The sequence below is a fragment of the Sciurus vulgaris genome (assembly GCF_902686455.1).
Source record: "Sciurus vulgaris genome assembly, chromosome: 7".
NCBI classification, from domain to species: Eukaryota; Metazoa; Chordata; class Mammalia; order Rodentia; family Sciuridae; genus Sciurus; species Sciurus vulgaris.
The window spans coordinates 113,506,371-113,533,322 of NC_136467.1; the positions used below are offsets into that span (position 1 = coordinate 113,506,371).

Genomic DNA, 26,952 nt, shown 5'->3' on the forward strand with positions numbered 1-26,952 from the left:
GAGAGGTGGCTCTGGATAGCCTCGGCCACTGAGCAAGGAGGCTCCTTCCTGGGCCTCCCCCAGAGTACCAGCAGGCCCTGAGCTGGGGAGGAACTCATGGGGCAATTACATCAGCACAGGACGCCTTTGTTTTGAGCTCAGGCTGGTTTCCCACAAGCGACTGAAATAAATTAGTGCGTTTTCAACGAGGGCGGTTGAAAGTGGCCCTTTTGGAAAAATCTCAGCAGCTGCTCTTTATTGGATTATAACTAGGAGCAAAACACCCCAAACCACACAATCGCCTGTAAAGGGGGGAAAAATCAAATCAAATACAACATTGTTGTAGGCTCTGGAAAATGTTTCCCCAGGAAACCCAGCCTGGGAACCTGGTCAATGTTCTCTTGCTCGGCGGCTCCGGGAGACAGGCGCTGCGTCTCGGGGGTCAGATGCAGTTTGTCTACACACAAGCAGCCAGAGACCAGCAGACAGCCACACACAGGCACACTGGAGAGGGGGACTGGCGCCCCCTGAGCAGGCTGCTGCCACAGGGATGCATTGAGGCCCGAGGAGCAGAAGGTCCTGTCTGCTGCGGTGGCCCAGCCCACAATGCCACACAGTGGCTTTCCTTTGAGAGGACTTAAAGATAGGTGGAACCTCCCTGTTTATGGCCTGAGCATCAACCCCAATCTAGGAATTCAGTTCAGCAGATGGCTTGAGATGGAGGGGGAGCTGGGAGGCCCGCACCTAGATGGTACCAGCTCTGCCACTACCAAGCTTTGCAAACTTAGAAACTTTTGCGTTCTCTGAGCCTCAGTTCTCTTGTCTGTAAAATGGGTATAATATGGATGCTCCCTCTTTCCAAGGTGAAGGTGGTGGGTGTTCACGTGCCTCAAAAGAAAAGCCAAAGGAGACAGAATCTGAGGCAAGACAGCCTGGAAGGGCTGAGAGAATTCTCTGGGCTGATGCAAACAGCCAAGATGTTCTGGGGGTCATGTCCTGGAGGACACTGTATTTGTCCAAACTTGTCAAACTGTACTTTAAGGTCAGTGCACCCTACTTCATGCAGATCATGCCTCCATTTTTTTAAATGAAAAACAAAATTAAAGTGCTAAAGAAATGAAGTTCTGTCTGCCATAATAGCGGCTTTATTGGCTTCTGTGAATAGGATACTCCCAAGTAAATAAAGTCTCACTTCACCTCAGATAGGAGATTGTTTTGAAGTTCAGGTTCAGTAGTTTTAGAAAACACATATGTTTGTGTCTACTTCAAACTGGCTTGGTAGGTATTTAAGAGAAAACATTAGTGCAATTCAGAGTTCAGTCAAAAAATAATAATATTTGGATTCAGTTCCGGTTCAGTGAATCAGGGCAGTGTTTTCCAATTTGGGGGTCACGGTTCGGTTCAGTTCAAGTTCTAGTTAGAACAGCCCAGCCTAGGGGTTGGCCCCGGGGATGCGGCTGCCTGCGGGCCACGGTCTGCACTCCGCTGTTCCTTCCCCATCGGCAGCAGTCAAGGGAGCCCTTCCAGCATCTTCCCCTCACTTTCCCAAAGCAGAAAGCAGAACTTAAAAGAAAAACAGTTAACTTCTTTGGCTAGGTCGCATCAAACCTAGGTCCCCACGCTGGCACATGTGGGTGAGAGGCAGGACTTGGTCCCTGAGATGCTGCCACCCACCGGGCAGAATGGCATGGGAGCATCTGCACCCTGGGTCCTGGCTAGGGGGCTGGTGTGCCCTTCTACAGGGACACCGAGGGGAAGGCGTGTGACTTAGCCACTCGCCAAGTCTACGCAGGCAGTGCACAGGGCAAAAGTCCTCCCAGGCCACCCAAGAATGGGGGCCTGCTGCTTCTCAGCCTCCGTTGCCCGCTCTGTCCCTGGGCAGTCCCAGCAGACACATGTAGGGCTGCGCTTGCTCTCCAGCCTCCTGGGCATTTCTGCTCGAGAAAAAGTCTCTGTGATTCCCAGCAGAAGCTGGAGCCATGGACAGGAGACAGCTGGGGACTGCTGACAGAGGTTTGGGGGAAGATCACCGATATGGTGAGGGAATAAGTCTCTAGGAAAAAGCAGAGTCACCTCCCCTCCTTCCTTGCACTCTGGCTGGCTCAGCCTGACCTGGGCCTAAACCACAGAACACCTGCCAAAGGCCAGTCCTCTCCCTCTGGCCCCACCCTCTTGTCCCCTGCAGTCCCCACCTCAACCCGTCCAGTCCACCTGGAGGGCTTATGCCTCTGTGTGTGGGCAGAGGTCACCCTTCACCCTGGCCCTTCCTGTCTTCCTGAGTAACTTCTCCTGTGTGCTCCCCTGGCAGAGGTGACCACTCTGCTCATCACCCAGGTTGCAGGTACCTCTGGCCTCACTCTGTACCCACTCACACCTGGTGCTGACCTCCTTTTTGATGACTTCTCTCCCAAAGGGCTGTCAGTCCTCTACAGAATCAGCCTCTGTCGGCAGGACCTTGGTATGAGTTGTGCACTTAATGCACTGAGCAATGGGACCTGCTCAGGGGCCCACTGGGGTCTGAATTCCATTTGCCAAGCTGTGCCGCCAAGGGCTCTGGGCACTTCTCTAATTCTCACCTGTGAACGCAGCCGCTGCCTTGCCCAGCAGGTACCTGCACATCCTAGGGGAAGACAGTTTGGCATCTTTACCAGCCATCGGGACAAGCTCATCGCTCATCCTGGGTGCGGTGACTTGCTCAGGAGTCCATCAGCAGCTGCACAGGCTGCTTTTGCAGGCGGGGATTAGAGAGCTGACGCTTAGCTCTGCAACAGGAGCCCAAGCATAGTGCCCAGCCTGGCTGACAGGCCAGCTCATAAGAGATGATTTTACCACCTGACTCTCGGGTCCTGCAAACCACTTTGGTTTCCACTCTCAAGCCAAGTGTTTGCCCAGCTTCTCCATTGCAGCCTGTGCCCTCTCCTAAGGAGCTGTGGTGTCCACAGGCAGTCCCTGTCACTCCACAAGGGAGACCCAGTGAATATTGACTAGGATCTGCTTCTGCCTGCCCTCCCTCCCTGCCACAGGTCAGCCAGATGGACCTTCCTCCTTGTGCTCAAACACCCAGGGCTTGAGCTCACCAGGCTTGGGGGGTTGGTTCTCCTGCTAAAATATATTTTAGGCAAACATCTGGACCATGAAGCAGGTGCATGCTGTCCTTGGGTCTTCTTGGTGGTGTTTCCTCCCTGCTCAGCCTGGTCGGCCCAGCAGAGGCCCCTCAGCCAATCTCATTTGTACTTTCGTCAGCCTGTGCTCTGCATATCCCCGAGGTGATGCTTCACTCAGACCCCAAGTCCATAAGAAGCTCCTGGGATGTTGCCCAGCTCAGGCTGCCCCCAAGGCACGCATCCTAATTGTCCATGCACAGGACCCATAGCTGCCTCTGTTTGGACTTTGGCCTGTGGAAGCCACCTCTCTGCTCCTGATTTCAGAGGCACCCAGGAGTCCGTGGAGTGCAGCAGAGAGAGCATGGGTCAGGTGGTTCTGGCTCAAAATGTCAGCAATGCCCTCCCTCCCCACCCACCACCCTGAGGTTTAGGGCAGCCCATTTTGTTTCTCTGACCCTTTGTTTCTTCTTCTTCACAATGGGAACAGTAATACCTCCACCAATGTGGGTTAAATGAGATAATGCCTGAAAAGTGGCTGGTTCCCAATTAGAATGGCCAACTTGTCCTGGGTCGCCCTACTCTGCCAGTTCCCCTTCCCGCTGACCCATCTCTCTGCTGGATGATAAAGTCCGTAAGGGCTGTGTCCCAACGGCCTGCACCATCCCTGCTCCAGGAGTCCTGCCGAGACCGGGGAAGGAGGATGCAACCCAGTAGACCACCATGGGATCCTCTTGGGGGAAAGGGGAAAGAGGCAATGCGAGAGGAGAACAGGCAGGTTTCTAACCCAGCTGGAAAGGCAAAGCCCACCACACCGGTGGACAAAGCGGTTTGGTGGGCGCCCCGTGTGCTGGGCGGCAGCGCCCCCTGCCGGCCGCCGACGCGCCTGGCTGCGGACCCCGGGAGGGCATGCGAGGAGGCTGTCCGGGCCTTGCCCGCACCTGGGACCCACGCCCCACCCTATGGCCCTGGAGCCAGTCGGTGGCCACGCGGCAGCTAACGGGATGCCCATAGTCGCGGGCTCTGCGTCCTTACAGAGGAAAGGATGAGTGGCTGCTGCGTCTGACCCCTCAGAAATAGGGCCCCGTCACCACCGTCAACACCTGGCCAGAGCTGAGGGGCCAAGAGCAGCTGGCATGGGAGCCCCGCCGTGCATTGAAGGGCTCCCTCTCCTCCATTTACCTGTTTCCTCTTCAGAGTCCCTCAAATGACTCAAGAACACATCACATGAAGCTTCATTCCAAGAAGCAGCCCTTTCTTGGAATCTTTTTTTTTTTTTTTAACCTGTTTCAGCTCATGCTAACAGCTGGTTTTCTCTCAGGGCTTCCTCCAGAAATCAATATTTTTGCAGTTCATGAACATGCTGGGGACATGCTTGTGAGTGTGTACCACCAAAGCCATGTGGAGGCTGTCAGCAGCCTCCCCAGGAGGCCAGCTGCCCACTGCCCACACTCCAGCCTCACACAACTACTCAGTGGGCCTCCAGGGTGATGCTCCACACAGTGTGCAGTACTGTTGGACAGCGGGGAAGCGAGACTGGAAGGAGGGAAGTGGGCCGGCAGGAGCTCCCCGCCAGCCTCGGTCTAGCCTGTGTACCTCCACTCCAGCCTCTATGCCTCCACTTCAGCCTCTACTCCAGGAAGAGCCCATGCATGGAAATGCTTTGATATCAAAGAGAAAAACTGAACACAGGCCTCCGTATTGATGGATAGGGGCCTCATGACACAACTCCCATGGGATAGTATGCTGACTTTAGAAAAAAAACTTCTTTCACACACAGATACACGTGCACATGCAGCTTATAAAACAATCTGTGTAATAAGTCAGGCTCTAAAATACTTGTGGGGTGATTTGAGGAAAGTTGAATAAAAGTTTTTATTTATATGGTTGAACAAAATTAACAAGGGATGGTGAAGTACCAGGGGCCGGGACCATCTCCAGGGCTGAAGGGGTAAAGGGGGGAGGTAGTAGTGGGGATCCAGAGAGGGTGACTGGGTATAGGGAGCCACCTGATGGGAGCACTGACCCAGCAGAGGGTCACAACCAGTAGCTGACCCTGAACAGAGGGGACTAAAGATCCCAGCTGCACTTCTCCCCCGTGCAGGGCTGAGCCCATTGGTGTAGGGCACACAGCTTCAGGGTAGGGCAGGGCAGGATGGGCCAGGGCAGAGTCCCTCACAGAGTGACCACACACAAGACTGTCCAAAAAGAGACACCCCAGGGTGCTATGCTGTCAGGCGTGTTCACTTGCTGGAGGGGTTGGCCAGAGGAAGGAGAATGGACGCTGGCCTTTCACTTCCTGTGACTCTGTATTTGAAGGTGTAACAACTGGCAGATGTGGAATCTATCATCACCGACAGTAAAGCATTCTGTTTGGGGACCAGAACATAGGCCGTGGTGGACTCTGGGGAAAGAGCCCATGCAGGAGCCAAGAGTCTGGTGCTGTCCTGTCCCTCAGGAAGCCCCGCCTGTCTTCCACTCCAACACACCCTCCCCTCCCTGCCCAGAGCTCTGTGTTCCCCTCCAGCTGAAGGACCAGCTCACCCTGGGCTATCGTGTGGGGCCCCACTTAGGTGCCACCTGTGTATCCACAGCTAGCCAGGAGCCACCTCATGTCCTTGTTAACAGCCGGGCACTGAGCACAGAGGAGGTGCCCAGGAACACAGTCATGACAGGCTGATCAAATGCACGGGCTCCATTTCTGGCCAGTGGGTTGACTGCCATGTAAGTCATTTAACTTTAGCGTCCTCTTCTCTCCAGTGCAGAGACAGATAGAGACCTGGCTCACCTCCCGGGTGGCCATGAATTTAAAACACTCTGAAAGGGCCAAAACGTGCAGAACCAAAGTGTGGCGAGTAACACGCTTGGGTTCACGCACCTTCGCAAATGCTTTTCTTATTTTTTTAAAAAAAGTGTTTAAGCAGGGCGATCACTTCTCTTCATTTCCTGCCCTCTCCCCTCCGCAGGGGCATGAGACATTTCGTTCAGGGTCGTTTCCGTCTGGGGGGAGGTAGGCCTCTCGAGGGAATGGCCCCCTTTAGGAATTTATACCGGCTGGGAAATATAATCCAGTGTTTTCCAGCCATCATTTAGCAAAGAGTTGTCATCAGAGTGGTTTGCTCCCGCCCCAGGCCGCCTCCCCTTCGCCCCTCCCTGCCCCGGAGGACCGACTTGGTGACTCTTTTCGTAGTTATGAACAAGCAAATCTGCGAAAACTTAGGAGGCCTCGGCTGAACCAAAAACATTTTTCAAAGAAACACTTTCCAGCCCAAGAAAGGTAATATCCTGGAGGGCTGCCTGCCTTCCTGCAATTAACTAGAATACCACCCAGCGGCGCTTTTGTTGGCTACCATTTCCCATGGAAATACCTCAAATGCTTTTCCTCCTGGTGGTTCAGCAACTAGAGACATGGAAACAGACAGCAGCTCTAAAATGGGACCTTTGTCTCTTTCCTGTTCAAGCCACAGAAGGGCAGCTGGGACCAGAGAGCCCTTCCTCCGCCACCCACCACAGTCCAGGCTGCCCGCAAGGGACAAGGGGCCTGCTCCCGGGTGGGCTCAGGAGCCAGGGGCCCTGAGGCTGGGAGGGGTGCCCTCTGAGGAGGGGCTGGGGTTAGACTTGACCAAGTGTGCATTCAAGCCCAGCCCCACTAGAAAGCCTCCAGCTCCCTGAACTTGACCAAGGGCCAGCACTTCGCAACCCCCAAGCCTCCACTTCCTTATCTGTTAAGTGGGGAAGGAAAGTCTTGCAGGGTTGTGGCGAAGAGTAAGTGAGGTGACTTGTGTACGCAGTAGGTGCTGGTGATGGGGCGCTTTCCATCCTATTCCTCAGGCTGGAGCACGGTCTTCTGGACGTTCCCAGGTTTCCTTTTCAAAGAGCCGCTCCTGGAGGGATGGTCTGTGAGGGCGAGCAAGAGCTGTAGCGATCGGGAAAGGAAAGGACTGAAGGAAAGAGATGGTCGGGAAAATCAAGCAACAATGCTGCCAATCTGTCACATCAGGGTTGATGGCAGAGAGGTCCCTCAAAGCAAGATTTGGGACTTCCAAGCCACCATGGGCACATAGAAAATGTCTCCTCTGAGGAAAAGACTACCAGAGCTACCTATGCCCCAATCGGGTTGTCTCTACATGTCATTAAGACAAGAATATCACAGCGTCACAAGGTCCAGAAAGGGACGTTTCAGCAGGACATACCCCTCCAACTTCAAGCCTAACCAGATTGTACCTCCAGGACATAACATAGGCCCGCTGCACCCCCAGCTGTCACCCGCACTGCTCTGCAACCGCCTGGGTTATGGGCCTGCCACTTCCCTTGTCCACCTAGAGTGGCCTGTGAAGCCCCAGAAGGACCTCCAGCCCAGATGACCTGTCCAACTGCAACATCTGCATCCAGAACTCCTCCATTCACTGGTCCTTCTTTAAGCAGGAAATGTACAATTTTGAAAACATTCAAACCATGGAGGAGATACAGGGAAGAATAAAGACAGCGAGGCGCAATGGCATGCCTGTAATCCCAGGGACTCAAGAGGCTGAGGCAGGAGGGTGGCAAGTCCAAAGCCAGCCCCAGCAGCTTAGCAAGGTGCTAAGCAACTCAGTGAGACCCTGTCTCTAAATAAAATACAAAAAAGGGCTGTGGATGTGGCTCAGTGGTTAAGTGCCCCTGGCTTCACTCCCTGGGTTCACTTTTTATTATTTAAAAAATAAACAAAAGAAAAGAGAAGAGGTGGGGAAAAGGGAACTTTGCTGTTGTTAACAAGGAACATGGAGATGGAGAAGCGAAACAAATATTTTATGACTCTAACTTGTATTTTATTTTGCTCACTGAATATCTCATTAGGTATAATTATCCTTGATCCTTTGTTGGACTAGGGCACTCTATAAATTAGTTATTTAATATCAGGTTGGACATGTTAAATTTAAACATATAATTTAGTCAGAAAATAACAAGTCCAATCATTGAATTTCATTTTTATCTTTATGTGAAAAACAAACCTATAGGCCACTAATTCTTTGTAAATCTAGCATCTTAACTTTGACCATTTTTGGAAAGCAGTTAAAATCATAATAAAGAAAGTCTTTGCAATTACAGAAAAAAGCTTTGGATGTTCGTGTCCTTTGGACATCTTTAAAGGAACAATTCTGATTCCCAAAGCAAAATCGAGATAGCTGAGGACTGGGGAGAGAGGAGAGATGACACCTGTGTTTGCCACAACCCACCTCCTTCTGCAGAAAAGGCAAGATGGCGGTCAGGGAAGGGCACAGACACAGGAGTGAGGAGTCGGGAAGGTAAAATTCACCCCTTTGCTATTTTGCTAAAGAATGTCACCAGTGCCAATACCTTAGTTATTTGTTGTTGTTTATGCTGATTTTTTAAAATATTATGCAGCAGAATCAAAAATGTTTTGGCCAATCCTAGTTTTCTGACAATTTTTTTTTTTTTATGTTCAAGACAAAAAGAGTATAAAGAATAAAAGTAATCGCACATATTCACACCACCCTGAGTTAAAAATCGTTCATTTTTTTTTTTACTGGAACATGAAGATGAGGCATGAACTGATATAATCATGCTTATTTGGCTTTATTATAGGTTCCATAACAAGCAGTCTGTTCGGATAGCGCCCTGCTACACTGGTCAGCAAAAAATTGAACTTCTTATGTACTAGTTGGTGGACAGCCCTTCCACCTGGGCCCATCCCTGGAACCCTTGCACTTGACTACATCTGGCAGGGAGGAGAGGGCAATCTAACTGCCCTGTATTCCTCAGCTCTCTGACACTCGTGAGGGTCAGATTCCATCCCTGTATGTCCCCTGGGCCCAGCAGCCTGGACTTCTCAGTGTGTGGACATCCTGGCATGGAAGTGACCATCTCCAACTGCCCTTCCCCTGGCAACGCCCTCACATGGCCACGTGTGGAACTGCAGCCTCTGGGTTAGGAAAGGCGGGCAGATAGGGACACCACAGGCCCTGGTCCACTGCTGCCAGTCCTGACAGCATGGGGCACCCAGGAGAAAGAGGGATGCCAGGTGTCCATAGGACCAGAAGTCACCTGGGGTGTAGGTCCCTTTTTCCAGTCTCAGTGGTAGAGGTCAGGATTCAGGTAATCAGAGGCCCACAGTGAGCAGCTCCTTGCATCTGCCCAAAAAGTTAAACTGGATCTAATGAAGTAGACACTTCAAGGAATCATTTCATTAATCACAGCAATATGGGATATATAGAGACTTCAGAATTTTTAATAAGGCCTAGAAAATGTTTACTTGAATTGCAGTTAGTAAATCAGAAACTGGAAGTCAAAGCCATTTACAATATCGCTGATGTGCAGACAGATTTTCCTCTCACTGAGGCAACGAGCTACCTGGTCACATGACTGGGAGAGTTTGTTTGCTGCCCTTCCCTGCGTCACAGCATGGCCCCACATGGCCCCAACCAAACCGCAGCTCATTTCCACTAAAGGTCATGCAGACAACTCTTGAACCATTTGTGCTATAAGGTAGAGAATAAAAGAATATATTTTAAAATCTTTGATGTACTTATTGGATTGTGTGATTTACATTACTATTCTAGTTAAATATTTGAGTACCAAGACCTATCCCTCCCAATAGAGTGTTACCTATTGGCAAGATTTTTGTAAATGCCATTTTATTTCATATATCGCTGCTCTCCCTCTTTTTCTCAGCGGTCCCTTTTAACTGCTGCACTGTACCTCCTCTAGTGACTCCCCCACATCCCAGTGGTCCTTTTCCTGTTTCCGGTGGTGTGCTCCTGGGTACAAGTTGAAGCGTTCCTCCAGGGCATAAATGCTGAAATTGAATTATTGGGCCTTAGGATTCAAGTACCTTCCGTTTTAGTGGACGGCTGGGTCACTTTCTCCCGCCATCAGAGTATGAGACCACGGTTTCTCTTTTTATCTTCATCCCTATTCCATACTGTTAGACTAATGTTTTTGGTCTGATGAGTGGAAATGGCGTCTTGATGTTTTGACTTTGAGTCCCCTGACCACTGGTGTGGCCGGGCATCAGCCGTGGAGATCTTCTCAGCAAACTGTCTTTTATCCTTCAATTTTCCCAGGTTTCCCAACTAACACCACCACCTCCTTAGCACCTGTGACACTCAAACTGAACCATATTCTGACACATCTCACTTTTTACATATTCAAAAATCATCAAGCCAAATTTGCAGTTGGCAAATGGAAATAGTCCAACTCACTTTCGGTCGTTTTACTGTTTATATTGTGAACACAAATAAAAATTCCAAGTGGTCATATAGAATGACCGAATTAAAGAGGCTCCAGGGCTGGGGCTCAGTGGTAGAGAGCTTGCCTCACATCCGTGAGGCACTGGGTTCGATTCTCAGCACCGCATACAAATAAAGGAATAAAATAAAGGTCCATTAACAACTTAAAAAAATATTTTAAAATAAATAAATAACTAAAGTGGCTCCACACCTGCTTCTTTCTCTTTCGTAGTCACCATGCTGTCCCTGTTTATCTCCTCCTCATTGTTGAAACCCCGGAGTGCTCCTTCAGGGGTGGAGGCATAAATTGCTCACCAAGCCTGCATGACTTTGGAGAGACACGAACTTATTCCCCAAGTGAATGTGCCCGCGAGTGTCAGGGGCCAACTGCATACTGAGCCTTCTCCACATTGGCTTCCTGGGTCTCTGTGCTGGGGGACAGCCATCATGTCCACAGCATGGCCCGCAGAAAAGAGGCAGGGGAAGGACACACCTTCTGTACATTCCTGCCTCTGTCCCCGTGGCCAGGACTCAACACGTGGCTTTTTTATCTGGGCTCTGCGAAGGGACTGTTGAAGAGTGTCAAGAATGTTCACTGAGTAGAAGTTATTTTGAAAAACTACAAAACAGATCTCAAGGCTAGGCCTGGTGGAGCAAGTTTGGGGCTTGGAATTTCGAAACCCTTTCCTAAAAGAACTGGGGAGTCTAGCCCGTGTAGCAGCGCACACCCACAGGGCCAGCGTTTTGGAAGGAATGGTGAGTTCAAGGTCAGCCCGGGCAACTTAGTGAGACCCCGCCTCAAAATAAAAAATAAACAGGGCTGAAGATGTCACTTAGTGGTAAAGTGCCTGTCATTCCAGTGGCTCAGGAGGCTCAAAGCCAGCCTCAGCAAAAGCAAAGCGCTAAGCAACTCAATGAGACCCTGTCTCTAAATAAAATACAAAATAAGGCTAGGGATGTGGCTCAGTGGCTGAGTGCCCCTGAGTTCAACCCTGGCAAACCCACCCTCACCTCAAAAAGCATCTTTAGCCTCGCAGAATCTCATATTCCAATATGGCTAAAAGGGAGTCTTATCTCTGCCATGTTCAGCCTGGAATTTCTCCGGGAGATGGTAGCATAAACCTCGTCAAAAGTGTCTGAAGTCAGGAAGGTTTTGTTTTTTTTTTTTTTTTCTTTGTGGTGCTGGGGATCAAACCCAGGGCCTTGGGCTTGCAAGGCAAGCACTCTACCAACTGAGCTATCTCCCCAGCCCAGGAGGGTATTTTTTGCTGTTGTTTTTCTTGTTGTTTTATCTAAATGCAGGTTCATGAAAGTCGTCACCTTCTAAGGCCCATGTGCAACTCAGAGTTACCTTTCCTCATTTACCCACCTGATAGGGGGTGACAGATAGTCCCTGTATAAAAACACCAAGAGGTTCCAGACTGTCCAGTGTGACTCAAGGCAGCCACTGAAGCTGGGACATCTGACTTTGGGCTCAGGAGATGCCCAGAGCTCCCCGTCACTTCCACGGAAGCAGTGGGCATAAATGCTAGCGTTTATCAACTGTTTATAAAGCCTGGCAGAGCAGAAGAACGCACTTGCCCTCTCAGGCCTAGGGAAGAGAGCCCAGACTTGGAGGACCCCTCTGGGCATGCACAATGCAATTAAGAACTTAAAAGAGAGCCACGATTTAGTAGCCAATATGTCGCACAAACCTACATGGACTTCCAGAACAGAGCTGTCAACACAACTTTCCGCAATGGAGAAAGGTGGGTGGGGTGACCCAGGAACTGAATACTTCACTGTATCTCAGTTTGATTTTCACTTTAATTACTGCACGCAGTGAGTGGTGACCATGTGGGACGGCACAGTTCTGGAAGAACCAGAACTTTTCTGCCTTTCTCTTTTCCCTTGGGTTTTTTTGTCAAAGCACAGAGGTGGGACCTGTGGTCGCAATGAGGGCCCTGGTTCTCCCCCACCCCCGGGCTCCCCCACCCTTTCTAGAGTCCTCCTTCCACCTGGCTTCTGTAGCGTTTTCTAGGGCCAAATATTATTTCTAATAACAGAGCTTTCTCATTTCAGTTATAATCACAAAGCCCTCTGGGGAGAAAGTCTTAGTACAACAAATGGCCTATCCAAAGGTTTCAGAAAATTGCTTTTTAAAAACTCTTTGGAGTGGACTATGCAGGGAAATTCAATAAGTATCATGTTGGTTTGAGTAAGTTAGCACATACGCCCCATGAGCTTCAGGGCATGTTAGGAGAAGGCTTTTTCACTGGATCCAAATAACGGGCAAATTGTTAATATAATGAGTGATCGAAGGAGGCAGGGTGCAGCCTTTGGAGCAGGGAGGCCTCCACAGGGAGGAGACTATTAATCAAGACTTTGTGAGAGCAGGGGGCAGCCAGTAGAAAACCAAGCTGCTTCTTCATGCACAAGGCAGCTCCTGGGTGAGGCCCAGCAATATTTCCCAAATTTAAATGTGCACGCATGCCATCCTGGGAGTCGAATTAAATTTCAGTTTCCCAGTCAGCAGGGCCTGATGGCTCTGGACCTCCAGGCAATAAAGCTCCCAGGCAGAGTCCACTGCCCTGACTCCCAGAGCTGCCTCTCCGGCAGAAGGCTTGGTTCTCTTGAAATGAGCATCTTGGAGTCTGTCCTCCGAGATATCCCACCCTGCTTTGTAAATACTCACTGCTACCAGTGATTAGCAGACCTCCCCAAAGTTGCCAGAACTCATCCAAACGTACAGGCCTGAAGTCCTGAAACCAGCTTTGAGATATAAAATCTACTTCCTGTTATTTCCCGTGTAGTCCAGAAACTTGGATGCCATCCTCAAGCTGCCTGTTCCTAACTCCCCACAAGTTGGTCACCTTCGTCTTAACACCTCTCAAACCTGTCAGCGACTCTTTCCCACGGCAGTGGCTGCCCTGGTTCAGGTCTTCCTTGCCTCTCTGCCCACCCCTAACCTGGCCTCCAGCAGTCCTCTGCCCCATGCCAACCTCCTCCTCTTTACACCTCTGCTGGAAACTCTCCTTCCTGTCCCCTCAGTAAAGTTTTCCACCATATTTTTCAGTCTATGATCTTGGCATCAGCTGAACAGTTTAGTTCCAAGTAACAGAAACCAATACCAGCCAGTTTAAGCTGATGCGCAGGGATCTCCCAACCCAAGAGTATGGGGTCACAGCTGGGTTTCAAGAAGACTCAGAAAGTAGAACAGAGGCCAGCAGAATTCTCCCCAGGTCTCAGGAGAGGTGGGGGTGAGGAGACATCAGGTAATGGTTGGTGGGAAAGGATGACTATTGCTAATTGTTGTTTCATAAATTCAGAGATCAGTACAAGATATACTCCCAAGATACAGGAAGAACTTCCATGATGACCCATGATTCCTTCAAAACTTCAGTTTATGTCAATTTTCAGGGAGACAAGTCCCTTAGGGTTATTAGGTAGAATAAAGGGTTGTTTCGTGTAAAGATTAAGAAGTGCTCCTGCCAGGCATGGTGGTGCACCCCTGTGATCCCCGTGGCTCAGGAGGCTGAGGCAGGAGGATCAGGAGTTCAAAGCCAGCCTCAGCAAAAGCAAGGTGCTAAGTAATTCAGTGAGAACCTGTCTTTAAATAAAATACAAAATAGGGCTGGGGATGTGGCTCAGAGGTCGAGTGCCCCACAGTTTCATCCTGGTGCCAAAGGGGGGGGGGGGGGGGAAGCAGCAGCAGCAGCAGCGCTCTGGGCTTGGTCTGTCTTGAGATTTCAGGTCCTATGGCAGCTGGATGAGTGGAAAAACAAAGTCTGGACTTAACTCAAGCTTGAACACCTCCTTCATTTTTTGGGCAATCCTGACCCTCGTGAGTTCACTCACCTCACCTGCAAACAAGATTTTTGTTGCCCTAATTAATTTCCTCATGACTCTACTTTGCACACCTCTCTAGGACCAATAGAAAAAAAAGAACAAAATCCAAATGACAAAATCTAACTGGTCACTTCTGTTGCTTCATCAAGTTGAAAAGCCTCAGAATCAGAGAAAGGAGGAAGAAAAGATGGCAAGGATTCCTCCTCCCCAGAATAGAGAGAAAACTCACTCACATTTGATGCTCATATGTGTTTTAGTGTGAGCTTTGTTTTTGAGATAACTGCTTCAGTTTTTGCACTGTGTGTTCAGTTAAAACTAGAGAAACACAATCAGCAAACTACACGAAGGCTGAGATGATCGAAAAGAAAGCTAACGGCGTGAATGAACACTGGCATCAGAGCACCAGATCACAGCAGTGTTTTCTGAGGAGGGGGAGCAATTCCTGAAGCACGGGCCTGGGAATGGAGCTCGGTGTCTTCAGGAGGCAGGCTCAGGGTTGCCCACACCGTGTAATCATTTTGGAACTGAGATTGCTACAAGGAGCAGGCCTGGATGATGATCGTGTTTCTCTCCCTTCTTGGGCTGCCTTTGACAGGCAGACATGAACATGAAAGTCCCCAGCGGAGGTGTTCAGTAAGGGTGTAGATCACAGTCCTGGTGGCCCTGAGGAACAGAGTAACTGCTGAACTAGTTGGGAGTTTAGTTGAGATGCTTTACACATCTGCTGCCTTAGACAGTTTCTAGAAAGGAGCAAGCACTCATTCTGAAGTATTTAAATGACATTTAGAACAATTTATAGTAAAACTGAAATCACGATTAGCCAATACGGCAGTGCACAGGATTTCCTAGGCTACTTCTGGAAACCAAATTAGAATAGCATTTCCATGTGCATTAAACACTGCCGCCACTGCCTTTTGCTGCATTCTTACTCTGGAGTTTCACAGTGAAGGAAACTATCATTTCAATCAAAGCCCTGCATTTCATACAGCTTTTTCATTTACAATGAAACAAAGCAAATTCCTGTGACCAAATTGCTTGCCTACAGCTCTCTGCAGTAACTGTATGATTTCACCCAGTGTGCAATTTGTGAAAATGAACCAAATGTCATTACTTTTGCTTTGAAAGGAAAGTCTGTTTCAAGAACATAAACAACGAAAAAACCTCACTCTTCTCCTCTGCTTTGTGATACTGGAGTTGTAACTTGAAACATTTTTGAAACAAGTCTTTTTTTTTTTTTAAACTTTTATTTATTTATTTATTTGGTGCTGAGAATCGAATCCAGTGCCTCACATGTGCTAGGCAAGTGCTATACCACTGAGTCACAGCCCTAGCCCACAACAAGTCTGTTTTGTACGTGTGGTTTTAACAGAATACCCTTAGGGTTGTGGAGGCCAGGAAGTACAAGGTCAAGGGGTCTATACCTGGCAGGGGCCTTCTTGCTGGTCACACACCATGGAGAAGGTGGAAGGGCAAGAATATGTGCACAAGAGAAGGGAGCCAAACCCATACTTGTTCCCAGGACCCCGCTCCCTTGACAACATGACATCATTAATTCACTCATGAGAGTAGATCCAATCATCTCTTCAAAGTCCCACCTCGTGACAGTGTTGCAGTGGAAATTAGGTTTCTACACATGAACTCTTGAGGACATCCCCACCCAGCACCAGTGGACATGTAGCAAGCACTAAGGAACAAAGTGGTAGGGGCTTTGCTTCTCCTGGTTCTGGTGCTTTTCCTTCTGATTGCTTCTGTGCTCTGTCTGCACGTGGTTTCCTTTCCAGCATGAGGATTCTTGGTTGTGAGGTGGGGAACACCCAGTGGCACTCACCCTCCAGTCTTACAGGTGCCCCAGCAGCCAGTTTCCCCACAAGTGTCTTCAGCACCCCAGCAAGTTGAGCCACCCCAGACCTCAGCACCTCAGCAAAATTCTCCATCACACCCTCTTCAAAGAGATGAGTCTCAGGTGCGTGGGGGGAGGGGAAGAGCTCTTCCAAACCTGTTCCTTCCTCAGGTTCTCTCCCAGTCTACAGGTGGTGGCTGCTTCCTACACCAGTTTTTCCTGTACTTTCAGCCATTTCTTTGCCCCTCTTAGTAGTTTATTCTTCATCCTGAATCGTCCTTGTTCAATTCCTGTTGTGGTTTCTTTCTCCTGAATGGACCCTCAACACTGAATAATGCCATAATTATTTGTAAAGTTTAAAAGAGGATGTATATTTTCTAAATCACTAAGAAAATTAAAGACAGGAAATTACAGTCCATTTAGGAAACAGAAATCAGTGAGAAAACATAAAACATGATCACAGCAGTCTAAAGCCCATAATTAACATAAAAGTAAATGGATTAAACCCTATTAAAATGCAAAGACTCTCTAAATGGGTTGAAATATAAAATATCAAGATATGCTGCTATTCAACAGACAGCTAAAAAAGTATACGTTAAAGTTAAAAATAAGGAAATTTAGCAAGTATAAACAAAAAGAAATATTTTTAATATCAAAGGAAAATTCAAAGCAGAAAAAACAAAAGCAACTTTAGTAAATCTTTCTTAGAATTGTACTTAACAACACAAGTATTATTTACTCAACAGTATTAAAATATACAAAGCAAAGCTCTTGACAAAATTGAGAGAAATAACTGAAAAGGGAGACTTTAAAATAACACTATTATTCTATGGTATTTGTAACCCAAAAAGAAAATTAAAATTTCAATAATATAATTAAATTTGATGATTAATACACATTCACCTCTGTCACATGCAAACTGAAGAAGCATTCACTTAAAACATCCACAGAACGTTTTAAGGATGCAAGGTCTAAAATCCTCAAAAAACTCTAAAAAGCAAAAGCAAAAATCACATAAACCATGCTTTCTTTTCACAGTGTAAAAATTTACAAGAGGCAAAAAAACTAAAAACAAAGCACACAAAAATGTTTAAGTATTCTAAATTGCTGAATCAAAAATTCAAAACATAACAATAACTAGAAAAAAAGGCTAGTACATATCAAAATGGCTGGGATGTTAGCATTTTTGAACTTAGGGAAAACTCCAAAGCCTTCAACATAGTCATCTGCATGCATATGAAAAATAAGCATCACATAAAAAGAGAAAAAATCTAGAGAAAAGAAAATAACAGGAGAAATTAATACATCTTAAAACAAAATCATGTTAAATCAAAACAGTTTTCTGAAGGGAAAAAGCATATCTTTAACAAGACTAATGAAGTAAAGAAGTGGTAAGAACTAAAAGAAAGCACATTTCTTAGAAGTGGCAAAATTAATTGAAGAGATTTCTATTAAAACCCTACTTTTTTAAAAAAAACAATTTTCTGGAAGAGTACAAATTACTAAAATTTAGCAAATAACAAAAGGAGAAATGTATTTTTAAAACAATTTTTAAAAGTTGCTTAAACTTAGAAATGGGCAACATAATTATCATGAAACTGACAAATATAAAGAAATTATTTCCAAACAGGGCTCTAAATTCAAAGTTTCACAAGCAATCAAGTCACTCCCCACTGTCACTGTTTAATGCACAGAAAAATGCACACAACGCTCCCATTTACTTTGCAGAGCTAGCAAAATCCCAATTGTCATCTTTGTACAATAACCCAAAACACCTAGCTTACCTTTGTAAAAATGTAAACTTCCCTAAATAATAGATAAGCAAGTCAAATTCTAAAATACCAGCAGGGCAGTTGCATTGTAAGAGAAATGCACTCGTAGGGAGGATGCGTGGTTAGACGGCATACTTCAGTTGTCACTGTTTTTCTTTGATACTAGTCTATTATGCTGGTGTTACTTCTAATTTTCCAAAGAGGACTCTTAGTCATCGTGGTGATTTCTTTTGACTCTTGATCAGATTTAAACTCAGTCCCAAAGTTACTGAGAACACACTTTTCAACACTAGTTTAACACTACTAGCACCTAATGAGTGCCCAAGAGAAAACATGATCAACGTGAGGGTTTCAAGTCGCCAACACTGCTCAGAATGGTGCTGGTGAAGAACCCTTGGCTTTCTAGAACACTAACAAACAATGACAGTGTATCTATTTACCAGAGAAAGTGGCACTGCCATGTGACAAAAGCATAAGTAGCAAACAACAGAATGAGACTACACCCATTTTGAAATTTTGCATTCTTGATTTTTTTAGGCTCTAAGTATGTGCATTACTTCAAATTCTGACAACAAAATGAGTCTTTATTATTAGATCAACTATTTGAAACCCTTATAATTCAACTACATAAATGCAAATAAACAATGAATTGTTTAAAAACAATTTTTAAAAATGAATCCACCTGGTTCCAGGAGTACATATGGATTAATGTTGCAAAGTCCATTAATGGAAGTCATCAACATACCAAAATGAGAAAAAACATATGATCATCTTAACAGATGCCCCCAAAGTCTATGTGACAAGATTCAAGAGCCATTTCTAATTCAAAATCTTTAAAAGTTAAAAATAGAGATACTATCTATATAAAGAACATGTAAGTCAAATAGCCAACTTAAAACACTATGGATATTCCCATTAAAACCAGAAACAAAACAATATCCACCATCATCATCATTTAACATTGTTCTAAACATATCAGTCAACAAAACATGCAATAAAAATGAAATGAACATATTTAAGAAATATTACCATTATCCATAGAGGATACTGAGTATTTCTTAGAAAACCCAGGAAAAATTTACTAGAAAAAGTAGAACTAAATGACTAGATATCAGAAAAATATCAATTTATGGCCTAAGACTACATAAGTATTACCTCTCAAATCTCTCCACCTAGCTCCATCCTCCAACCCCACCTCACCCTGCCTCAACCCTAGTTTGAGATCCTATTACTATTTGTTCAGTTTACTGAGTAGGGCTCCTAAATTAACTAGCTTCCCTACCTCAAACTGAGACATTACACAATAAGGGCCAGAGTAATGTTTCTAAAACCAAATCTGATCTGTCATTCCTTTGTTTAGAATGTTCTCATAGCTTCCCTTTGTACTTGAAATAAGACCCAATTTCATACCATGTCTTCATACGTGTGGGCCTATTCAACACCCCTCTTAACACTCCAGTCATGTTCCTCCTTTGTTCCTCAGACACACCAGAGGCTTGTGCAAGCTATTCACTCTGCCTAGGATGTGCTTTCCTTGAATCTCACAAGGATGGCTCTTCCTAAAGTGGCAATTCAACGTTATCTTAAATGTTAGATCTTTCAAGTGATCTCTTTGATCATACTGTCCTATTTTAGTTTCCTCCATAAAATCTAAAATTCATGATCTGAACTTTCCCTCGATGTTTAGTATTCCCTCCCAACTACTGTCACTCTGTGAGAACAAGAATTTTGTTTTAATAACCGCTCATCTCCAATATTTAAATGACTGACACATAAGAGTCACCCAATAAACATGTGGATTTTAAATTGTCTATCATTCTCAACAGACTGTAAGGGCCACAAAACCAGAACCAAGACTATGTGAATCATTGTTCTATCCCCAAGACTCCAGCACAATACACAGCTGGCGAATGAGTGAATGAATGAACAGATGAATGAATGAGTCCCTTCTTTCTCCTTCTAGTCCCTAACTTCTAAGATTGAGCAAACTTTTTTGGTGAGTCCAACACATAATTTGGCCTATACTGAGCTTGTAAGCAACTAATTCTGAACTAAATGATTTCATATGAATTGCTATAAAATTAATCTTCCTACTTCTACCCATTCCCCAAATTCTATAGCTATGCAACTGACCTGTTAAGCCAAATACAGAGCTTTAATGAAATTTGATGGCCTTGCTAAAATCAACCTTTAAAATGTCTTTTGTCAAAAACATAATTACAAGAAAATAACTGGTCAAGGAAAATTAAATCTTTTAAGTTATAATCCATACACAGTCTTAAGTAGCTGGCAGAGAAGAGGCTTTCCCTAAAGTAACACTGAAAAAAAAAAATTCTGAGGTATTAAAAAGTTAATCTTGTCAGTGTAGAGAAATGACCATTCTGTGTAGAAGTCATAAAGGATTGCCTCTTCACGACTAAAGTTAAGACACTGAATCATCATTCTGATTACCTACAAGTTATTAAATATGACACAGAGCACACAAGTTGATTTGTGGGAACTCTAGTTACTGCAAACAAAAGGCTACATTCTCAATTTTTTATATTTTATTTTTATTCAAGGGTTTACTCACAGGCAACAATTTAGAGTCAGGCTTTTTAAATTAAAAGGCCAAAACTAAAAATTCTTGCAAATATGACATTGGTAAAAGAATGATCATCTTAATAATTCAAACCCTTATCTGTCCTGTCCCGTTAAAAGTCTTTAACATAGAATGTAAAATCAATATCATTTAAAATAAACAACTGAGAAACCACAGATGGTGGGTAAATTTGTCAATGAAGATAAACATCAGTTTCAGCCTTGCAGAGTATGAAAACCAGCAATTAATTTGTCCTGTGACAGAATATAAACTGTGCTTCAGAATTTTGACTGTAAAGTCTCCTTCTCCAGCAGCAAATCAGCATATCTATGCTGAAGCTCTTTTTCTCTGTCCTGTTGTCGCTGCACGTCTTCTTTTAGGCACTTGAAGATATAAAAACATTAATTATTTCATGTGTAAGTATGCTGAAAATTAAAACTATCTGATGCTACTCTGTCATCTTAGAAACAGCTGGGTTAATTTCTAATTCTTAAGAGGCACACATTCCCCAAAGAGAAACAGACAAAGCAAATACTTTTGCTGGAAAACCAGTACCACAGCCATGCTTTGCTTTGGTCCGATAATTACCACCTTGTAAAATCTCTGCTACCCAAATAAACAAGCCAGTACTGTCCTATCAATACCATAAATGCACTAAAATAAGCCCTGACTTCCCTTGTAACTGGGCAGGAGTTGTCATGCACACTTAGGAGATAAATCTAAACCACACCTGGCCAAATGAATTTGATGTTCTGGAATTGCTAGCTAGGTTCCCGGCATCCAAAGTTACAAAACCAAAGGACGTTGCTTTAGCTGCCCCTCATACAGCTACACAAATGGGGTGCAATTAAGTTGCAGGGGGACAAATCACAAAAATTAGTCCATGTTTTTCTCTCACGTGTGGAAGCTAGAGAGAGAAAAGGAATAAAAAATGGATCTCGTGAAAAAGGAAGGAAGAACAGTACGGCAAAGGAAGGGGATCAGAGGAGGGCTAGGGGAAGCACTGAAGGGTGGTATTGAGCAAATTATGTTATGTGTATGTATGAATGTGTCACAACGAATCCCACTATTATGTATAATTCTAATGAACAATAAAAAACAATAAAAAAAGAGTCATTCCATTTTATAGTGTGTCGATACACAGAGAGAAAATAAGAATATCTGTGGATCCATCATTTGCCTGGTGTACAGGTCTAAACCAAAATACAAAAAGGGGAGACTCTTCTTGGAAAGGACTGCCAGTGTACTGGTCAAATTATATTGTTAGCTCCTGTGCATGAATGAAAATGTAACAACAAATCCCACCATTATGTACAAGTAGAATGCACCAATAAAAAATGTGGAAAAACATACATCAAAAAAAAAGAAAAGAAAAAGGGAAAGGCCTGCCAATACCAACTTCGGAAATACCCCGCACAAGAGAAAGAAAAAAGGAAAGCTCTGATAATTCTTTGCAGCTGTCCTAAGCAATGCTTTGAGGCAAAACAATATTACCTCTAGCCTCCGGGGAATAGCAGAATCTTCATGTTTCTTGAGTTCTTCAAAAGTGCGTAACTCTAAGTGAGCCTGTTCAATTTGATCCCACAAGTCATTCAACTGTTTCATGAGCCCCATAGCACGAGATTGGTAACCTCCAAGCAAAATTTTCATCTTCTTTTCCATTTTTGCAGCTCTCTTAGCTTCTGTAGTCATGTGACCCCTGTTTATCTGAGGAAGGGGGAGTTACATAGACATACATTTAAAAACCAGGCTATTAAGTAATGGCCAAAAAGGTACCACAGGTTTCATCTATGTGCCTCAAAGCAAACACACTAGAGTTCTTTATACCTCAACTACTGTAACGCAGAATTAGACTTAGAAAGGATTTATCTTGCACCTGTTGGGTTTTCCAGGTTAGTCCTAAATAATCTATCATCTATTATAACAACTTCACCCATCTCACAGTCTTGATTTTCATAGTATAGGAAAACTCCTGTCTACTTTCTGAAAATAGCTTCTGCTATCATTTGTCTGCATCAGTTTTGGACTGGCAGCAGCCCACGTTCATCATTTATATCTCAAAAATGCACTTCTGGGGCTGGGGTTGTGGCTCAGTGGTAGCATGCTCACCTAGCATGTATGAGGCCCTGGGTTGGATCCTCAGCACCACATAAAAATATAATAAAGGTATTGTGTCCACCTACAACTAAAAAATATATTTTAAAAAATAAAATGCATGATTAAAAAAAAAAGCACTTCTAAGCCGGGTATGGTGGCACATATCTGTAATCCCAGTGACTCGGGAGGCTGAGGCAGGAGGATCTTAAGTTCAAACCCAGCCTCATCAACTTAGGAAGTCCCTAAGCAACTCAGCGAGACCCTGTCTCTAATAAAACATAAAAAAGGGCTGGGGATGTTACTCAGTGGTTAAGTGCCCCTGGGTTCAATCCTTGGTACTCAAAAAAATATGTGTAATACAATGTGTAATACAAAATTATGTATCTAAGAGCACCCTATAACAAGGGAGACTGTGTGATAATACAAGTACTATTCTTTGCTGAGACAGTAAATGTGGGGTCGGGAAAACGGTACTCAGAAATGGCACCATGGAGAAAAATACTGTCAAATGCAAAATACTGATATAAAAACCATACCAAGGTTATTCTGTATGGGATAGAAACAATAAAAATCACCAGAACAAATACATAACTTTCCATGTAACAATTCTGAAACATCCACTTCAAGTCTGATTTCAAAACAAACAGGTTCAATCTCAGTGTCTTATGATCAGAATATGTAAAGATGAAAAAAAAAAAAAAAAAAACCTCTCAAAATGTATAGTATTTCTGGAAAAGAAGCACTTCATACCTTTCCATCTCTAGCTCAGCTTACTAAGTCAAAGTCAAAGGCAGCAGGGGATGGTATTGCAGGCATGTGCCTTAGAAACATGAGACGGATCTAAAAATTAATGCTCCTTTAAAACCATGCATTTCTTCAGCATTTTATAAAAGTTAAATTTTTTTTCTTCTTCAGTTGAAGAATAAATCCATGTAAACTACTAATACCATTTAAAAAGAAACCATTATACTCTAATAGGTAACAAATCAAAGTTAAGTTCTATGGCACAATATATCTTATAGAAGGGTCATCAAATACTGGAGAAGGTAGGCAGCATGGTACAGCAGATGAGAAAGGCACTCTTACTACCCAGCAGAGCCACCCAGCTTTTTTCAGTTGATGCAAGTTATTTAACCTCTGTATATCCACTTCTCTGTCAGTAGTAAAATGGTAGTCACTGCTAAAAGTTATTATGAAGTTTAAATCAAATGTATATAAAAAACGCACAACCTGGTATGGAATGAGCAGTCAACAATGTTCACTCTGATTACAATTATTATTTTGCAGATACTATGAAATTCAACCATTTTGCTCTCCTCTCTAATGACTAAGGGATTACAGAGGAGACTTTAAAATCTTCTTTAAATTCCTTCCAACTTTAATAAGAGACTATGTGGACCCCTCCTGGAAATAAAGCAAGGAACAACAGCTGTTCCTTCTTTTAAGTGGGCAGTTTGCCTTTTGAGAAATGCCAGATCAAATAACACACACAGGACCTCTGTCCTACACAGTGATATTATTAGAACATGAACTTGGGGTGTTCTTTAACTCCACAGGAAGATTTTCTAACCCTAAAGTTCAAATGAGGTGAAGCAAGTATCCAAGTACACTGACCCAGCAATTTTGTTCCACATATACCCAAGAGAACTGAAAACATGCCCACACAAAAATCTCTACCCACTGTTCATAAGCAGCACTATTCATAGTAGTCAAAAGGTAGAAAACCCAAATATCTATCAACTGATAAATGGATGAACAAAATGTGGCATTATCTATACAGTGGATTATTATTCAGCCATAAAAAGAAAGTATTAATATATGCTATAACATGGATAAACCTTGAAAATGTTTAGTGAAAGAAGCCACAAAAGACAATTGTATGATTCCACTACATGAAATGTCCAGAATAAGCAAATACACAGATTCAGAGAGTAGATTAATGGTTTCCTAGGGATGGACAATTTAGGAAGAACAACAGGGAGTGACCCCAACAGGTACAGGGTTTCTTTCTGGAATGATGAAAATCTTCTAAAATTGATTTGTGACAGTTGTACAACTATGAACATACTAAAAACAACTAAATAGTAAACTCGAGAGAGTTTAACTATATGGTATGTGATTTATATCTCAATAAAGCTATTATGAAAATAAAGCACCCAATTAGTAGAAACATTATCTCCAAGGACAAGACAATCCTCCTCATCAATTCTTCTGGATATAAAATATAAGAATCTCTCCCCTAACCCCCAAAATCAAAATACTTTCTGAGCCTAAACTTTAGAAAGGTGATAAGAAGGAGAAGCAAGATCGATTTTTAAGGCAAAATTTCCACCCTCATAAATTTTACAGCAAAAACAAGGAAAGAAGACAATAATTTGCACTCATCTTCTCCCACTTCAAATATTCTTGGTGTGTGGTTTTTTAAGCAGAAGCTTTCAACCAAGGTTAAACTTTAAAATTACCTGTGGAGTTTTTAAAATCTGCCAGTGCCAGTGCTCTAGCCCCCAAATCAGATTTAAATGGTCTCAGAACTTTGGGTCTTTAAAGTCCCCACGAGGTTCTAACAAGCAATTAGGATGGAGAACTAATTCTGACAGTCATCACAGAAGCTAGACATCAGGGGTTTTCTCAACTACACCCACCAAAAAGTCCCCCTTCCCCAAAAGAAATGAACAACTAATTTCAACAAGTTCCTTGTACTACACTTCAGCATGTTCTAAGAATACCGGTATTAGACACTCCAACTATATGTGGATTCAAATACACATCCAAAAGAATTTAAGAGCATAGAATTTCAAATTAATAGTGTTTTTTTTTTAATTAGTCATACAAATTAACATTTTCATTGGTTAGGATAACTCCATTAGCTTTACAATGATTGCTCTCCATATTCAATTTCTAATTTCATGTGACAGCTTAATGCCTATGGTCAGAAACTGTTTAATTAGTCATCAAGGTATATTTAGTATTATTAGTACACTGTATCTGGGAATTACCTCACCTCATTCAGTTGAGTTATTCATTTACTACTCCCAAACCACCAGGGATTTTAAAACTTCAAAGTTGTTAGTTTCAGTTTATTGCCAACAATTACATTTAGCTCAAACTTCATAAAAGTCTTTTGGCTCAACTATATTGTGCTAAGATTCCAAGCAAATATGGAAATAACTTTATTCAACAATAAATTTAAGCACAGGAAAAAATTAATTTAGTTAAAAACTATATAAAGTTAAGTCATGAGCCATATAAAGAAGAAATAGAAGATAGTTTTTAGTATTTGATTTTAGTTATCTTACATCTGCTGCCTAAAATGTAAAGAAAGGTTATCAGCATGTTTTGTAAAATGCTCAATCTCTGCTTAAAATGCTTCAGAAACATGAAATACACACGGGACAGAGCAACTTTAAATCATCCTCACCTCTGCTCATACAAAACCTACGGTTTACAATACAATGAATCATCAAGTAAAAAAGTTATATTTTTAAGTTGGTTTTTTCTTTTTTTTTTTTTAAAGTAAGCATTTGCAACTATCCTGAAGGATGAGTTATCCTAAACAATTATTTGCTTAGGAGTTGTACTGCATCCCACAGCTGATTTATCAAAGGGTCTCAAAAAAAAAAAAAAAACAAAAAAGCTTCTCAGACCATTACATCTTAGAGCTTATTTATCAAAATTTTTCAAAAACTGCTATTCAAATATTTGTACAAGATGAGCTGAGCAACCCTAATCTGAAATGCTCCAAAACCCAAAACATTTTAATCCATAAGTGGAAAATCCACACCTAACCTCATCTGACAGTTCACAGTCAAAATGCACAAGATTATTTAAAATACTTTATAAAGTTACCTTTAGCCTACATGTATAATGTATACATGACATATATATGAATTCTGTGTTCAGACTTAGGTCCAATCACCAAGATATCTTGCTATACATACACAAATATTCCAAAATCTGAAATCCAGAACACTTTTGGGTCCAAGCATTTCAGATAAAGAACACTCAGCCTCCATGTACTTGCAGATATACTTCAGAGTCTACTTGAAGCATCTAATAGTAGTGGAGTTAGTGAAGCTGAGCATTGAGACCAGATCTCATGCCCAACTCCCTATTTAACCTCACCTGACCCTTTGCTTCCACAATAATCGGGTGAAATATGTTTTCTTTGATTACCATGAATTTGGTGACCATTAAGAGGGCCTCAGGGCAGCTACCTGCTCTAGCCTGTCCATCATGTAATATGACAGGAACTTCACATGGGCAAACTAGTCGGTATCAAGACTACAGTCTGAGAAAGCAACGATCTCTGTTCTTAAGATTTGCTGACCTGAAAAGCATCTTATGACAAGGCAATTAGGATCAGACATACATCATTTGGCTACCAAAGCTCTATAAACTGCTCTTTAATCAGTCTTCTGGCAAGATGGATGTGGACAAGAATCCTCCATTTGCTAAGTGAGCTGGCTTTCTTTCCTTCTCTTGATACTGGGCATGGAACCCAGATGCTTTACCACTGAGCATGTAT

General features: G+C 43.7%; 1 protein-coding gene and 1 long non-coding RNA gene across 2 annotated transcripts in view; both read right to left on the reverse strand.

The window, feature by feature from the left end:
- The window catches only part of LOC306665511, a 47,057-nt gene extending 44,185 nt beyond the window's left edge, over positions 1-2,872 (reverse strand). The window contains exon 1 of the long non-coding RNA XR_013765055.1: positions 2,556-2,872. This is a non-coding gene — a long non-coding RNA (uncharacterized lncRNA). The remainder of the gene's footprint in view (positions 1-2,555) is intronic.
- A 12,489-nt stretch (positions 2,873-15,361) lies between these two features.
- CDC5L (cell division cycle 5 like) overlaps positions 15,362-26,952 on the reverse strand; it is a 50,476-nt gene continuing 38,885 nt past the window's right edge. Inside the window, exons 15-16 of the mRNA XM_079147681.1 lie at positions 21,825-22,037; positions 15,362-20,713 (exon numbers count right to left, since the gene is read on the reverse strand). Of these exons, the coding sequence (XP_079003807.1) occupies positions 20,609-20,713; positions 21,825-22,037 (318 nt within the window). The 3' untranslated portion in view covers positions 15,362-20,608. The remainder of the gene's footprint in view (positions 20,714-21,824; positions 22,038-26,952) is intronic.